Source organism: Hippocampus comes, unplaced genomic scaffold (assembly GCF_001891065.2).
Source record: "Hippocampus comes isolate QL1 unplaced genomic scaffold, H_comes_QL1_v1.1 scaffold367, whole genome shotgun sequence".
Classification (NCBI taxonomy): Eukaryota; Metazoa; Chordata; class Actinopteri; order Syngnathiformes; family Syngnathidae; genus Hippocampus; species Hippocampus comes.
Genome location: NW_017805741.1, coordinates 1,228,234 through 1,243,860, shown reverse-complemented (window position 1 = coordinate 1,243,860; position 15,627 = coordinate 1,228,234). Strand labels below are relative to the sequence as shown.

Here is a 15,627-nt window from a genome sequence, read left to right as displayed (position 1 = left end):
AGACAACACTTATCGTATACAACGGCGGTTGTTTTCAAGTGCTCTATAAATACAGCTGAGATGAGAACGACTTGTCATGACGTAAGCCCGAGCCAACTCGGTCGCCGCTGACTCGGCGCTTTGAATCTTAATTACAATGTCAGACTGACAAAACCTGACTGCAGACCTTCTTTTGCAACACACGCGGCCTTTTTAGTTCCCATGGAATATATTTCACCGGGGCCTTGCGCGGAAAGACAAAAGGTGCTGGCTCGCGTGCAGGGAGGCTGTTCCCGGAGCCTCTCTTGGCCGACTTCAGGCGGACTCCACCCTGAACTGGTCGCCAGTCATTCGCAACCATTCCCGCCCATATCTGCACCATCACTCAGTGAGCAATGATCCCACGCAAGTCAGGTGAGTGGACCACTACACCATCAGCGATGTCTGTTGTTGTTCCAAGTGATCTCAATGTTTATGTAAAATGATGGGAACAAAAGGATTATAATCATGGGAGGCTGTTCCCGGAGCCTCTCTTGGCCGACTTCAGGCGGACTCCACCCTGAACTGGTCGCCAGTCATTCGCAACCATTCCCGCCCATATCTGCACCATCACTCAGTGAGCAATGATCCCACGCAAGTCAGGTGAGTGGACCACTACACCATCAGCGATGTCTGTTGTTGTTCCAAGTGATCTCAATGTTTATGTAAAATGATGGGAACAAAAGGATTATAATCATCATAATAATACAAAAGAATCATTAGGCTTATTATAATCCTTTTGTGGGACATCTCATTTTGTTCACCTAACAAACTACAGGTTGGCTTCCTAATCTATCACATTTGAACAGCGATAGATGTGTATCTCTTGCTATGGAATCTGCATGTGATGTCAAGGCGGAAAAGAATGCGCTGGTATCGAAGACGAACTTGTGGGACGGACTAGATGGTGGAGTGATGATAATTGAGACGGGCGTTTTTTTTTCCCCCCGACGCGCGGCTTATATAAAATGCGAGGAAGGAATGATGAATGGCACAAATGTTCTGCTGCGCGCACACAGGTGCCTTGAAGGTGAGACGCAACCATAGATTGTTCGAAGTTCATGCATTGTGACATCGTTCGATTCTTTTGTATATTTTAATTAGTTAGAGAGTTTCCTTTTTGGGGGGGGCGCGCACTATTACGCTACGTTGTGTGTCGCCGTTTGTTCACTTTATTTGATTGTATTTTATTATTATTATTTTTTTTAATGATTGTTTTGAAGATGAGGTGGCTCGTCGTTGCCTTTGCTGCTTGCAGTTTTGTGGCGGATGTCTACTGTGCCGACGACACAATTGGTGAGAATTTCTTGACCTTTTTGCAGTCCTCTTCGGTCCGAACACATCTCCGCGATTGAATGGTTGCTCTGAATTCAGCCGCTCCATATTTCTTTCCACGAGTTGCACTGTTGGCCCTCTGCTGTCTTAGCTGATATCACGCTGATGCCCACCACGTTTTAGCAGGCCCGCCCGAGACAAATTGAGTTGCCTTTCAATCTTATCCGGGGACCGATTGCTCCCTCCAGCTCGAGAAATGACGCAAAATGATCCGAGCAACACACGAGCTGCACAAGTTCAGCAGGGTGCTCTTCATTTACCGAGGCGGCAGTTCAAACCAAATGCATATCGATTTGAAAATAGACGTGTGGACAAAATAAATTGGGTGAAGCCCCAAATTCAAGGCAACAAAGTTCATTCCGGTTTGAAGTTGGTCAGTTCAATTCAAGAGTTGTCTCTTTTGCTGCTGTGGAAATTGTCTTTCCCCGCACTAAACGGCAACAAACAAATACGATATCGTGTTCTATCATCATCATCATCATCATCATCACACAAATGCAACTTTTAGCACCATGACCGAGTCGCTAACTTAAGTCTGTCTATTTCCTTTTCACCTTTGGACCAGCTTGGTGTTACCACCTTCCATCTTGCAGTAAGTAGCCAGCGTTATCTCCGCTGATCTTTGCTTTGTCTTTGCTCTTCGGTGGGAACCGTCATACCTCTCGTTTCTCCTCACAGGTTACACCCAATGGCCAATAATTTCCGCGGAATTTTGCAACGGGAGCAGACAATCGCCCATTAATATTGTGACCTCGGCGGTCACAGTCAATGAAAGTCTGAATGATTTCGCCTTCACAAACTTCGGCAATACGAACGTGCTGGACAATATCACCAACACTGGCAAAACTGGTGAGGACCTGACCCTCATTTCCGTCTTAAATTGGAATATTGCCTCCACAAAAATGGTAACATTTTATTCCCGAAGGTCGATTTTCTTTCGTCTTTTTTTCCCTCTCTCAGCAGGATGTGTGTTCGATTTTTTTTTTTTTTTGGGGGGGGGGGGGGGGGAGTCCGATTCCAGCTTCTGTGCTGCCCGTGTTGGTCGATGTAACTTAAACTGCATGAGCACCGGGGCACTTTGTGTCAGATTTCAAATTGACATCGGCATTTGATAACCCTGATTGACTGCTCAGAGCAAAACTGGTTACAGCCAACTTCCAAACAGTGAAACACGCCTGTTGCTTTCTGCACAAATACGCCCGTGCCCGAGAAAATATCCTTAATTCTTTTTTTTTTTTTTTTTGAGACAAGTCAAACCAAACAAAAACATTACTCCTTGTGCATTAAACCCAAAAAATAAATAAATACATATCTGAGCCTTTCAGTCCGCGAGCTTCATGCGAACGTATCTATGTTGTGGTGCGTTTTAAAGCAGGGATTGATCTTAAGCGCTGCAGCAACACATGTAGATAGACAATATACAGTATCGGTACTCAGACAGATGGTCGTTAGCCTCTGTCTTGAAAAACCTATATTAGTGCCGTACTGATGAGCTGAGAGTAGGAGAGACGTCCCCATGAGCACAATAGTATGATGCCCCCAGTTGGCCAAGGTGGAGGGAGCAGCCCGATGGCCGTGCAATTGATGGAGCATGACAAAAACGGTTTCATTCTTTTTATTCATTCTTGAAACATGCCATTACTGTTATATTGCGTTGTTTTGGGGGGGGGTTTTCGGGGGGGGAATGGGGCGAGGTGAAACTCGTGGCATTAACTGGTGGATTGAGCTGAGTGGCTCCTAGACGAATGGCTGCCAGTCTTTGACCTGTTTCCTCTCCCCCGCTGCCTTTCAGTGAAAGTGAACTTCAAATCCGGGGTGCAGGTTTCCGGGGGAGGTCTCTCCGAGACCTACGACAGCCTGCAGTTCCACTTGCACTGGGGCAACCGCAGCAACGTACCTGGCTCCGAGCACGCCGTGAATGGAGTCCGCTACCCCATGGAGGTGAGCTGGACATTTTTTGCCGCGCACGTCTCCCAACCACGCAAGCGTGTCAAGTTTTGACTCCGCCCGCAGTTGCACATTGTCAACATCAAGTCCAGCTTCAACGGGAACACGACCGCAGCCGTCAATGACCCCATGGGAGTCGCCGCTCTCGGCTTCTTCATTGAGGTGAGATATTGTCATGCGTTTACGACGGTGTCCTCGAGATTCCATTTGATGTCAAGCGATGTACGCCGCAGGTACTGCCGAACACGACCGGCCAACCTGCCAGCTGGAAGACGCTCACCAGCTACCTGCAGAACATCACGTTGGGTGGTAAGGCGACGCCCGACCCCAACTTGACGACATTCTGGGCGTTCCCTGTCCAATGAGCAACATTTGTCTTCAGGTGACATTGTCAATATGACGCCAGGACTCTCCCTGAATGATTTGCTGGATGGAGTGGATCGCAGCCAGTATTATCGCTATTTGGGCTCGCTCACGACACCCAAGTGTTTCGAAGCCGTGGTCTGGACTGTGTTTAAGGAGTCCATTAAAGTCAGCGAAGACTTGGTGAGCTTTGCGGGATGAGCGAGAGAGAAAACCCATTCCTCCAACCTGCAAACTTGCCAATGCCTGCCTGCCTTCCTCCCTAGATCGACATGTTCAGCACAATGCTGCGTATCGGAAACCAAACATCGGAAATCATGGTCAACGTCTTCAGGGGCCTCCAGACCACACAGGCCGTCACCACTCGTTCGTCGAATTCGGGCTCCGGCGGATCCGGCGGCGCCTCCGGCTCTTGCGTGTCCCTGGCCCTGCTGGCTCTCAGCCTGTTCCTGGGGAGCAGTTACTAACCCAGTTGTGAAACCAGTTTGCCAAAGTGGCCTGCCTTCGACGGCGCGTAATCATCCCGGCTGTTTTGGTTTGTTTTTTTTCTCCCCTACCCCAATATGTGCGAGTAACCGAATCGACGGTAATGAAGGAATGCAACATTCTGTCTCGTTAATTCTGCATTTTTTTAATGCGGGATGTGTGTGTGCGTGTGTGTGTGTGTACACGCACACACACAGTGTATAATTTAAGCTTTTTAACGGCAGCTGCCACCGAGATCTAACCTACTATTTATGATCTTAAGTCTATGTGAATGTGTTCCCTGATGCAGGAATACCGGAAATCATGAAGGTTAATAAAAACTTGAAGGACCAGCTGTGGGCTCGAAAGTCCGATTGCGATGTAGACTGCAACTTTTTCTTTTTCTGTCAGGTTGATCGTATGTCAACCGTCCATTAAAAAAATGGTGTGCTCATATTTTGTGAGAAAAAAAAAAAAAAGACAACCGGTGTGTTTTTGGGTTGATCACAGAGAAAAAGGTGTTTTTGTTGTGGATTTGTTTCTGAAATGAAGGCTTGAACTGCAGCGAGCTCTCCCCTCCCACAAAGTCATTTCGGGGTGGGAGGAGCCGGCCCACGGTGTTTCGGTTGTCATCTAATTCCTGTTTCGTAAAGTCGTTAATGTGCTCATTCGGGCTTACCATATTAATCGGGGCGGTGCTCCTACCCACCCTGCAATTAAGGAAGCGTCCCTTGACAATCTCCCACACCGATGCCACGCGATGAATTCTTTGGTTGGTTGTAACCGAAGATGTTCGTCAATAAGGCGCAATTTAAAACCTGTTCCATACCCTTTAAAGACAACATTTGCATACTGGAATGACTTCCCAAAACAATCGCTGAACAAGAAAACATGGCTCAGTTTTGATTGGCAATGTCGCAGGGGTTTTTTTTGTTTGTTTGTCGTTTTAACGACGCCGTGTATGCAAACTATACAGGTGCTAATACTTTTATGGTAGATCATTATGACAAAAATAAAGTCAATGTCTAAAATAGTTGAACATTGTGGGGATTCACGGAAATATGGAGCACGCACACACACACACACACACACACACAGCAAACTGCGGAAAAACTCAACTTGCTATTTTAACCACCAATCCCTTCATGGCCAGTAAAAGAGACACCAGGAGGTAGTTGCTGGCGAGAGATGAAGACGCGTCTGTGAGGTCGCAGCGGCATCGGCGTGGGCCGTCGGGATTGGCCGGAGCCGAGGTCGACGGCGGAACGGGACAACGGAGCCAGTCCACGCCGATGGATTTTGGCTCCACCGAGTCTTGGTTCATGCCTCCGCTCTTGAGCACCCAATAGTGGTTGTCCTTAAAGAAATGGGCATCGCCTAAAGAGAAAGAGGAAGCCATGTGATTGCCCTTGCAAAACTGGATGCGTGGAATGAACCCATCGCTCAAGGGAGGTAAAAGGGCTTCCAGGAAACGAGGCCCCATATCACTGCGTAAGTACACCACTTAAAGGGAAGTCAAGTCCAACATTTTCTTCACAATGATATCTTTCTTCTGTACGACCTCACTTGTCTAAACATGATGAATATTGCCCGCAGCAAAATCCACCTGCTTGGAGTCATCTGGGACCATTTTGAGATTCTACCGTCCTCTGCCGCCGACTGAAAATGACATCACAGTGCCTCGGGGATCATCAGGCGAACGTCACGTGACGGAACCCGGAAAAGAGGTGAGCCGCCATCGGTCGTTGCCCGAGCCCGTCCGCCACTGCGTTGTCATTTTCAGTCGACAGCAGGGGGCGGTATGATGTCAAAATGGCCGCCCCCCTGAGATGAATCAAAACGGGCGGATTTTGCCGCTTGACTCACGTTCCACAGACGCAAGATTAATCCGATGACCACATCCGGACGAGTGAGGCCGCATCGTGAGTTGAACGGTACCTTCGCCCCAGCTGATGATGTCATCCATGCGGGAGGGAACTCCGGTCCAAAGGCTGTTGTCCCGCGGATAGCCCGGCTCCGGCTGCGGGGTCCCGCGCTGGCCTTTTCGACTCTCGTCGAACCTCCAGAACTCGCCCTGGCTGAACAGGTAGGTCTTGCCGTTATGGGCCCAGATGAAGGCGGCGTCCACTCTGTCCACTAGCGCGCCGCTCTTCCTCTTCATCCCCCATTCGGAGAGCGGGCGAGGATAGCCGCTCATGGCCACCGTGTCCTTGAAGACCCAGTACTGAGATCCTGTTTGAGGGTAGACTACGAGTCAAGGATGTACCTCAAGCCATCGAAGCCTGCCCATTCACAAAGGCGGGAAGAAACCAAGCACGGGTACAAGTGGAATTTTGGCCCCGGCCCGGGACGCCACTTCATCTTCAATTCTGGCCAGGTTTCTCACCGACAAAGAAGATGATGCTGCTGTCGCTCTTGCGCTCATACACGGCGTCGATCTTATTCGTCCCCGGAGGAAATCCCATCCAAAAGTTTTGGATCTGAGCTGGATTAAGCGACACCAGGGAGCCGTCTCGCGTGGTCCTCCAGAAATGAGCACCTTTTCTCAGAAGACCACAGATTCAGCGATAAAATGGGACGTGGGCGTCACATTTTGGGGAATTGGAGAGTTTTTTTTCCTTTACCTTGAAAGAAGAAGACTTCCCCCCTGATGTTTGCCACAGCGTCAAATCCCCCGTGACAACGGTCGTGGACAGAAGGGTCAGACCTGGGAGAGGAGAGGCCAAAACCAGCTGCTCAGCTTGCCGTGTTGCATTGGGAGGAGTTTGAAAGACATCCGCAAGAGAGCGCAAGAGCCACAGTGAGCGCCACTTGAGCCTTTTTCTCCATCACTCAAAGAATTGAGTGCGACTTCATCCATCCATCCATCCATCCATCTATTTTTCCCAAATGCAAAGCAGAAGTTTGTACGTCGGTGTCGGCGAACTCACGGCTTTGTCGGTTTGGTCGGAGGAGGGCTGGGCAAACGAGGGAGGTTGGGGTCAACACCTCCTGGTTGTTGCCCCCCCTTGATGCCTGTAAAAGAACAAGGTGTTGTCACACAGGATGCGGCCGCCTCGTCATTTCAAAAGCAAACGCTGTCAATGTCTGCGCTTTGTATGTTTCCGGAGTTTCACTTGAACAGTTTCCAACATATTCGCGAGATGTGTTTTCTGAAACCATGAAGTCATGAAAGGAACACACCGCATGAGCAAATAATTGTAGCTGGTTCAGGACCACTTTTCCAAAGGGGGGCAGTGAATCATCGTGGGAAGCCAAGACAAACGCCGAAAGTACAAAGAATGGCCGTGAAACATGGACCGCCGCAGGCTGCCCGACACCTGCAACGCCCGCGGCAGCCCGCGCGCGTCTAGACTGGGCCTCTTCATCATTGGATGACTCATCGGAACTCACTGGAGATCAGCATCCTCAAATCATGACATCGTCGAGAGAGAGAGAGATTTCTCTTTTCATCTTTTTTTTTTTTCTTTTCGAAGAGCAGTTGGCCTTGGTGACTCACCATAAAGCTGCTGAATGGCCAGTCTGTCATCCAGCGCCAGCTGGTAGTGGAGAATGTCTCCCACGGGACCCTGGTAATACGGCCTCATAATGGACGGGTCCGAGGAGGAATGCGACAGGCCCAGTGCGTGGCCAAACTCGTGCACTGCCACTGTGAACAAGTCGGTGGTGCCGCTGCTCTCCCCTGCGGTTGGAATCATACGGGAGGGACTTCAGTCCACGAATGGCTAACGCACGCGAGCGCACACACGCATGTAGCGCTTTCACAACAGCTGCAGTTTAAACAAAGCGAATTCACCATATTTGTTTTGAACTCTGGGCTGCACGAATTGACGCGAGTGTGCGGATCTCAGTGTTTTACTGGGTTCGTATTTCATGAGACGTAATGCCTCGCATCTGAGTAGGCTTCATGAGCTCATTCCAAACAATCCCTGGAATTTCTGCTGTATGTTGCGCAAAAGCTGTCGTAGAGTGAAACATGATCTCGGCGTCCCCCACACCGTACCTCCATAGCTCCATCTCTCATGGTCATCAAAATGCGTGTCTCCGGACACGTCATCCCTGCCGGGAAAGAAGGCGTGGGCTAAGGTGCCCCCCAGCCCGTCAAAGGGGTACCCGTCATCGTGCAGCAAGCTGTTGAAGGACACCCTGATGTCGCCGCCGCTTGACGCGCTCCCGCCGCCGCCCGGCTGCTGGTGGAAAGTCAAAGGGGCCGCGTCACTCCAGGCTTTGAAGGCATGCGTCAGGATGCTGTCCACCATGGTGGACGGCAGGCCGGGGGAGCGCGACGGCGTCGGATAGCTGTGGACACTGCAAAGGGGAAACTTAACTGGTGAGTTCAGGTTCGGGGCAAGTTGGACAGTGCCCCGTCAGATCCAGCAGAGGGCATTGTGGTTTCATACAATACAGCTGTCCTTCCATTATCTGAACCGCTTGAAAACCTCAGGAGGGTCGCAGGCGAGCTGCAGCCGACGTAAACGTCCATTCATGGTGCCAAAGCGTCAAAAGGATTCATTGGCGGCAAGGAAGTGTGTTGAAATGAATGGAACTTACATCTTTCTATGTCAGGTAAGAGTTAAGTCTGAGTTGTCAATGGATGCTAAGAATTTTTTGGAGTCTCATTTGGCTCCGTACCACCGTGCCCCTTTAAAATTCAATTTCATCTCTCTGTTTGAAACAAAAGGGCCGTCAGCGCCTTGCCTTTGGACAGGGAGCCCGCAGGCAACGGACTCAGAAAAGGACTCCAAATGAAACACACTGGTGACTGGTGAGCATTGATTTTGCAATTGATTTTCTCCTCCGCATTAACTGTAACACACCTCCACGTGAGATCGCTCTTGTGCCACTTAAGTCCTGACAGTGCGTATCTTCTTCTCCTCCTCCTCTTCTTCAACATGTCCTCACCCCCGACGATATCGGGAAGGGAGCATCGTGGTGTGGACATGAGCTTCAGCGTTTCACCGTCTACAGGTTGGTAGGAAGGAATACAGCTGCGGGTACTGGCGTCGTGCTTTCGTACATTTTGCAGGTCGCCCTTCCACGCCAAAAGAAGTTGAGCGCCTAACTTGTCACTCGTGGTTATAGGGCGCATTAGCATTTAGCTAGCTAGCTACACCTACGTCCGGAAAAGACATCTCCCCTTTGCATCGTCAGGTGGCGTGACTGCGATAAAGCGCCTCCTTGTCAGCTGTGGGTGTATGCATGTGATGTAGAGAAATGTGGAACGGCCGGGAAAGGCGGCGCGGGGGAACACAGGTCTGACTTAACAGCCAGCGTGTGCTCACGCGCGTTACGGCCGGTTGTGGCGGTGTGGAAAAGTCCCATGACGACCTGGTGGGTCACATGTTTTTTTTTTTAATCATGAAGCGGTGATGTCAATATTTGCATCGAGGGGGAAGTGGGATTGTTTTGCGTCCCATCCCGCATGACGCAGTGTTGCGTCGAGGTACAGAAGCTAACGGGAAGCCAGAGGCCTCACGTGAGCAGCATTTTACCGAGTACGCCGGTTTCTCGCACGCCGCCGAATCTCTGCATGACCCGTATGGCCTTCTCGATGCCCTCCTTGGTCTGCAGCTTGCTCGTCCGGGGGTCGGGCGGAGGGAGGTAGCCATACCTGCTCAACCAATCCTGCAGAGGGCAAAACCGAGAGGAGGAATAAAAGAGGAACTTGCGGTAATACGTGGTTTCCTCCAAACATGATTACCGCAGCAAAACATAGCTACATGGAAAAACAACAATATGTGATTCCGCTGTTGACGCATGATTTCAACTTCCTTTCCCACGTGTGATTGAACGATGTTCCCGGCACGGCTTAATATTGCACGATTGTGTGCCTGTTGAGCGGGTTGCTGAATTGCTGTCGCGTTGGGCTGTCACCATAAGTGAAATCCCGGCTGAAATAAACTGATCGGTGCGATGTGTTCATGAATCTCTGTCGAAACAGGAAAGATGTGCATCTCTTAGAAGTGATTTCGAAAGGAGCCCTTCCCCATCTGGTTCCGCCACCAGCGTATAGTTGAAAGGAAGCCGTCAACCACAAACGCATTGTTGCAAATGACCCCTTTTCGACAATGCCACCCACAATGTTCAGGGACATGATATTTATTTCAGTTGTCAGATGCAGCGGTTTACAAGCTCGCTTCGTTGTGGGCAAAACAGTTTACCTTGAGGATACTTTGGTGACTTGATTTCACCAAAGTATCAGACAGACTTTGCACATGAATTCTGTCAATATCAAGGAATCATCATTGTACCAACAGAATTGATGATACATCTCGGTCCCATTCACATATTTGATCAACACTCACCACTGCTCTGCTGTACTGCTCGGGCATTGCTGATGTGCACGCAGCCAAAGTCAAAACCATCCAAATCAGTTCCATCACACTGCTTGCAATGCAAATAAATAAATAAATAAATAAATAAACAGATCCCACAAAAGCCAACAAAAAGCAAACAAACACGCTCACCGTGGGGTCTCCTCTGAAGCTTCAGTCGGCTCTCCTGAGACTAGGATGGGCTAATCAATAAAGCATCTCTCTCTCTCTCTCTCTCTCTCTCTCTCTCTCTCTCTCTCTCTCTCTCTCTCTCTTCCCCCCCCCACCCCTGTCTGACTCAAACTCATCTGGGCTGGGACAACCCAGCTCACTACCAGAACACACCCCACCCAAGTTTTCATCATTCAGACTCATTAGAAACAGCTCTCAGTATGAAAGTACAAAACCGCTGCAAACTACAACCAGAATGATAAAAACGTTGGTCATTATACGGCACTTCTCTGACAGTGCTCAGCATAAAAGGAATAAAACCTGAACATAATAATAATCATATAGATGATTGTGATTTTGGTTGGAATACGCTTTTTGAAATGCAAACCCCCGCAACACCTCTACTGTGTCTTGTACCAATCTGTATCTGTCACAGTCCTTCTGTTGGCCGCCTGCAGTTCCACCAGTGGCCTGTTGGTGGTCTCAAGGTGTATGCAGTTGTGGACGGGATCCCCTGAAGGGAAGCAAAGAAGAGCTCGCTTCGCACTGCGTTCAAACTATTACCAAGAGGTATTCATATCGTAAAATTGCCATGTTTGTGAAGTTTGGACGTAGCCATGACAAAATATGCAATGTGACAGTTGTGTCGACTGTTTTGTATCCATTTTTGTGGGAATTGTGACATCACTAAAATGATGCTGAATTTTCCAAAGCATTTTTTCACAATTATTACAATTATTTTCTCATGACGCTCCACTTAAAGTATTTTCTGTTGTAACATTGGGACTTGTGTTCTTCAAAACTATTGAAAATATTGTTTTTTTCTAATGTATTTTTTTTCCCTGAAAAGAACACCACTTCCTTCCTGCGATTGTGCATTTTTTTTTCTTACACAGGCAGGGAGACTGCGCATTTCCTCGTATTTTTAATTGATATTAGTGTCCCACTATTTCTGTCCATACATTGACGAAGCTAAATTGATGATGCTGCATGAAGTAGCACAGCTCAGGCCTCTCATGTTCCCTTTTCAGAAGCCCATTACCGTATGCTAGTGTGCCCCAGCGCCGTGTTATCTTCCTCCATCCCCCCGCCTTCTTCCTCATCTTTAATTCCTCAGGGCCTCGTGTGAGTCATGCATACCATTGGCACACGACGCCATCCTACTAATGGTGCACCAGTTTGCGTCATGTCTGTATGAAATGTGAATGTATGCCCAGTGGCGGTCCTAGTTTGGAGGGGGCACTCTGCGTGAGGGCCCCCTTTGTCATTCCCCACTCCTCCCATCCACCAACATACTTTTTGATGTCATGACAATTTATTTGCATTTTCTTTGAGCAAGCATCTTAGTGAGACGCTACTAAATAAGTGTGAATATTTTTCTCTTAAAATACTTAAAATCCTCATCACCCATCGTGTCACAAATGAGGAGTGCTGAACTTGCATGGATGACGCAGTTTTATTTTGATTAAAGGGATCCAAGGCCTTCACGAAAAGGGTTGACTCTTGGCAGCTAAACGGTACTAACACAATACACACAGCAACGGAAACTACATGAGGACCTGTGAAGTGAAAAGACAAATAAATAATTGCAAACAAAGACATTGGCGCCAAGAAGTTCAAACTGAGTTACATCCCCGAAAACCAGCGGTCAGAGGAGAGTGAGCGACGCATTTTGCACAGAAACAATGTGGCTGATTGTCTCATGGTTACGTTTGGTCATGCACGGTTTCTCATGTTGCCATCGCAGTGTTGCGGTATGATTTCACAGTATTTCCTCTCTGCCTCACTTTGATTGTCCGCCTGAAGTAGACGCAGGCAGCTTTGATTGTCAGCAGCTCATAGAAGCTTCACTAGTGATATAAAAACGTTATTTTTTCCATTTGTCTGATTTGTTGTTTTTTTTTTTTTTGGTCTAGAAATCCCTGTTAGGTATCTGCGTGTTTTGGCATATACTGTAGTTCATTTTGGATGAAGGAATTAGCATAAAATGCTACATTCATCTCTCCGGCAACATCTGACAAAAGTCCACATGTCATCATATGCAGATGTATGTACAGAAACACGCATTCTGAGCAAAAAGAACCTTCATTTTGTATATATGTGTGTGTGTGTGTGTGTGTGTGTGTGTGTGTGTGTGTGTGTGTGTGTGTGTGTGTGTGTGTATCTGTTTAGTTTTTTGATGGTTTTCAATTGACCTGAAGCCAAATGGGCATGTAGTTTCTACCACTTGTGGAACAAGTAACTGTGATTCGACTTCACAATACACTACAGACATTTGCTGGCATTTACTTGAATCCTCCAGTGAAATTGTCCGTACCTCAATTGAAATCTAATCCGACACTAGTTTTAATCCGACTCTGCCGGGCAAGTAAATACAATGCAAATAGCAGTAGAGTATCGTCTAGTGTAACCAAAGCTGTTCTTGGATACGTTTGTAAACATTTGATGCATATCAGGTTTCTTCAGCTTATTTTGGAAAGCTCAGTCCTGTGTTATCTTTTATTTCTCTTCTGTCTTCTTTTTTTGTACTTCTTCTACGATGGTTGTCGTTCACTGTAATCTGGCCCAGTACTGGCCCAGGTTCTGGCTCATGCTCTGCGGGTCGGTTCCTGGAACTTGCACCGGCACTGAGACGCCGGGTGATATGAGGCCTAGTGGGAAAAAGACGGAGTCAGTGTGCATGACCTCAATGTGTGTGAGTGTGTGTGTGTGTGTGTGTGTGTGGGGGGGTCTGTGTGAGGCATGTCCACTAATACCATATCAATAGAGTCGGCCCAAGGCATAAACCAACTATAAAGATTATTTAAAAAAAAAAAAAAAAAAAAGGCATAAACCAACTAAAAATCTGACCACCAGGGGGCCTACAAGAGCAATTAACAGTGCAGCGTAGCATAAAATAATCATACTAATTATAATTATATTACGACTAATAATAAACGGGGAGTTTGTCAGGAGCTTTTAGGAAACTATTTTGGAACAAATACCTGTGGAAAATAAAGAAAATGTTCTTTGCTTGTTTGCGACTGTTTCTCAGACTAGCAACCAGAACACAGCAAACGAACCTAAGATGGCCGAGAGGATTCAGAAGCAATGCGGAATTGGCGACATTTCTGCTCCACAGGTAAGTTTATCACCTCTTTTTGAATTATAATAGATTGTACATTTAGAAGAATTCAACTTAAACCCGACCGTTTAAATGTTATAGTCTGTCTTAATCAACGTAGCAGCGTTGGCTAACTTTGGCCTGTCTACAGTGCTACTGGTAGCTCAGTCTTACTAATGGCTAAGTTGTTTTAAAACTGCAAACTCCCCCTTTAAATGTCTGAATTTAGGTAGTTAATTATCTCTCGCTCTCTCCTTTTAACTCAACACTTCTCCATTTGTACACAGTTTTAATAATTCAACTTTATATTTGTTTTTATGAAAACATTTTGGTCACCTTTTAGGACCTTCTGTTCAGACACATCTGATTTCAGTACTGTATTTGCTTTGTATGTACTTGTTTATTGTTTTTGTTTTTTTTAAATAGACTGTATTCACTCACTACATTACCACAAAAGAGTTTTGCAAATTGCAATTGCGGTCTTTTAAACCCAAAGTAACAAACCAGAGGACAATTTTACAGTGAATACATAAAGTTTGGCCTGCTTTATTTTTTTATTTCGTCGGCTGAGATCTACCAAGTACCATTCTTAAAAATCCTCATCCTGCCAGTTACCAAGATGATTATGAACCTTACTGTACGTCAAGAAACAAACAGTTCATACAGATAATGCAAATGAACTGAACTGTATTTCGGCAGTTATTCTTTTGTATCCCACTAGAGGGCGCATGTGTACCACTCGAGGGAATTGTCAAAAACTGACGGTGCTGCACAATTGAGTTTATATTTGGCGTATATGTTGTCAATAATCAATATCATTGGCAGGAATAGCGTGTTCCAATGATTTCATTTTACTTAGGCCCGTTGGAAGCGTGGCCCGGCTCTGCCAATCAATCAGAAGTACTCACCGGTGTTGGAGTTGGCCGAAGGTGCAGTCTGGAGGTGAGGGGAGGAATATGCTGATGAGTCAAAGCTGCGTGGGGCAGATGGAGATGGAGGCAACATGCAAGAGTACGAGGAGGCCGACTGCGGAGGGATGGACTGAGAAGGTAAACAGCAGAGGGAGAGGAGGAGAAGACCGGGCAATTACTGGCGGTCACAGAGAAATCAGTCTTGTTTATTTGAATAATTGCCTGCTCGTGGGAAATGATCCAATTTACCTTGAATGTTTTAATTTAGGAGGAGGAGGTAGGAGGGCAAATTGTAGTTTTCCTGATTGTATATCTGTCTATCTATCCAGGTATGCTCTTGGATGAAGTCGTGCGGATGCAGTTGTCAGGACTAACCTGGACTCCAGATGAGAAGACTGACAGCGAGCTGTAGCTAGGTAGCGACGACTCAGCCTGACTCAACATGGACCCTGCAGGAGAGGAGAAACCAAAGAGTGAGAGCACGCACGCACGCACACACGCGCACACACACACACACACACGCACACACACACACACACACACACACACACACACACACACACACAGGACTCTTTGAAAATCTGTACAAATGGGCCAGAGGCCAGAGGGCGCCATTCAAGCTAGGGCCATATCTGGCTGTACTTGGCCCAGCCAAACACAAGTCAAAGTAGCGTTGTTTTTTGTTTTTTTTTGTTTTTTTTGCATGCCAAGGGAATTAAGCTTACCCGAACTGCTGCCGTGCTGCTGATGGTAGACGGACGTGTTAAAGGAAGTCGTTAGGGGGGCTTGACTCTGCGAACAGGAAGTCACTCCTCCCGACCTCCTTTGGTTGCGCAGCTTCTCCTCCCGCCTCCACTTGGCTCTCCGGTTGGAGAACCACACCTTGGCCGAGCAGAGGGGTCATCTCATCACGAGATCACATCTATGATGTTGATGATGATCGTAAAGAAGCGACAGAACGCTGCCTTGTTTTTTTTTTTTTTTTAATTATTATTATTGT

At 47.4% G+C, this 15,627-nt stretch overlaps 4 protein-coding genes across 6 annotated transcripts in view; 3 read left to right on the top strand and 1 right to left on the bottom strand.

The window, feature by feature from the left end:
- Nucleotides 1-967, top strand: part of LOC109523972 (carbonic anhydrase 4-like) — a 15,316-nt gene extending 14,349 nt beyond the window's left edge. The window contains exon 18 of the mRNA XM_019883508.1: nt 952-967. The gene's annotated coding sequence lies outside the window, so the exon portion shown is untranslated. The remainder of the gene's footprint in view (nt 1-951) is intronic.
- Nucleotides 959-4,502, top strand: LOC109523996 (carbonic anhydrase 4-like). Of its 2 annotated transcripts, none has more exons than XM_019883557.1 (9): nt 959-1,048; nt 1,242-1,314; nt 1,919-1,945; nt 2,032-2,202; nt 3,146-3,294; nt 3,367-3,462; nt 3,534-3,609; nt 3,683-3,846; nt 3,930-4,502. In XM_019883557.1, the coding sequence occupies exons 1-9, from the start codon at nt 1,007-1,009 to the stop codon at nt 4,128-4,130; spliced, it is 999 nt and encodes a 332-aa protein (XP_019739116.1). In that variant the 5' UTR covers nt 959-1,006; the 3' UTR covers nt 4,131-4,502. The 2 variants fall into 2 exon arrangements, with proteins under 2 accessions (XP_019739116.1, XP_019739117.1); XM_019883558.1 differs by lacking the exon at nt 959-1,048 and adding an exon at nt 1,152-1,195 and having other exon boundaries at nt 1,228-1,314.
- On the bottom strand, nt 4,298-10,701 carry mmp25b (matrix metallopeptidase 25b). Of its 2 annotated transcripts, XR_002169876.1 has the most exons (12): nt 10,590-10,701; nt 10,434-10,515; nt 9,621-9,753; nt 8,946-9,090; nt 8,132-8,436; nt 7,628-7,810; nt 7,059-7,143; nt 6,753-6,835; nt 6,515-6,667; nt 5,995-6,360; nt 5,695-5,787; nt 5,407-5,505 (listed from the first exon to the last, which is right to left on the bottom strand). XR_002169876.1 is itself a non-coding variant. In XM_019883512.1 (11 exons), the coding sequence occupies exons 2-11, from the start codon at nt 10,506-10,508 to the stop codon at nt 5,243-5,245; spliced, it is 1,719 nt and encodes a 572-aa protein (XP_019739071.1). In that variant the 5' UTR covers nt 10,509-10,515; nt 10,590-10,700; the 3' UTR covers nt 4,298-5,242. The 2 variants fall into 2 exon arrangements, 1 of the variants encoding a protein (XP_019739071.1); XM_019883512.1 differs by lacking the exon at nt 5,695-5,787 and having other exon boundaries at nt 4,298-5,505; nt 6,067-6,360; nt 10,590-10,700.
- Nucleotides 10,702-15,022: 4,321 nt separating this feature from the next.
- The window catches only part of LOC109523990 (serine protease 33), a 14,065-nt gene continuing 13,460 nt past the window's right edge, over nt 15,023-15,627 (top strand). Inside the window, exon 1 of the mRNA XM_019883546.1 lies at nt 15,023-15,100. Coding sequence (XP_019739105.1) covers nt 15,070-15,100 — 31 coding nt within the window. The 5' untranslated portion in view covers nt 15,023-15,069. The remainder of the gene's footprint in view (nt 15,101-15,627) is intronic.

Bases quoted from the DNA above. Each gene is read 5' to 3' on its own strand.
- LOC109523996 (XM_019883557.1), top strand. From the start codon at position 1,007: ATGGCACAAATGTTCTGCTGCGCGCACACAGGTGCCTTGAAG. The intron at 1,049-1,241 runs GTGAGACGCAAC...ATTGTTTTGAAG, and splicing joins CGCACACAGGTGCCTTGAAG to ATGAGGTGGCTCGTCGTTGC. The intron at 1,946-2,031 runs GTAAGTAGCCAG...TTCTCCTCACAG, and splicing joins TTACCACCTTCCATCTTGCA to GTTACACCCAATGGCCAATA.
- mmp25b (XM_019883512.1), bottom strand. From the start codon at position 10,508: ATGGAACTGATTTGGATGGTTTTGACTTTGGCTGCGTGCACATCAGCA. The intron at 9,091-9,620 runs GTAAAATGCTGC...ACCAACCTGTAG, and splicing joins GCGAGAAACCGGCGTACTCG to ACGGTGAAACGCTGAAGCTC. The intron at 7,144-7,627 runs GTGAGTCACCAA...GTTCTTTTACAG, and splicing joins GGCCATTCAGCAGCTTTATG to GCATCAAGGGGGGGCAACAA.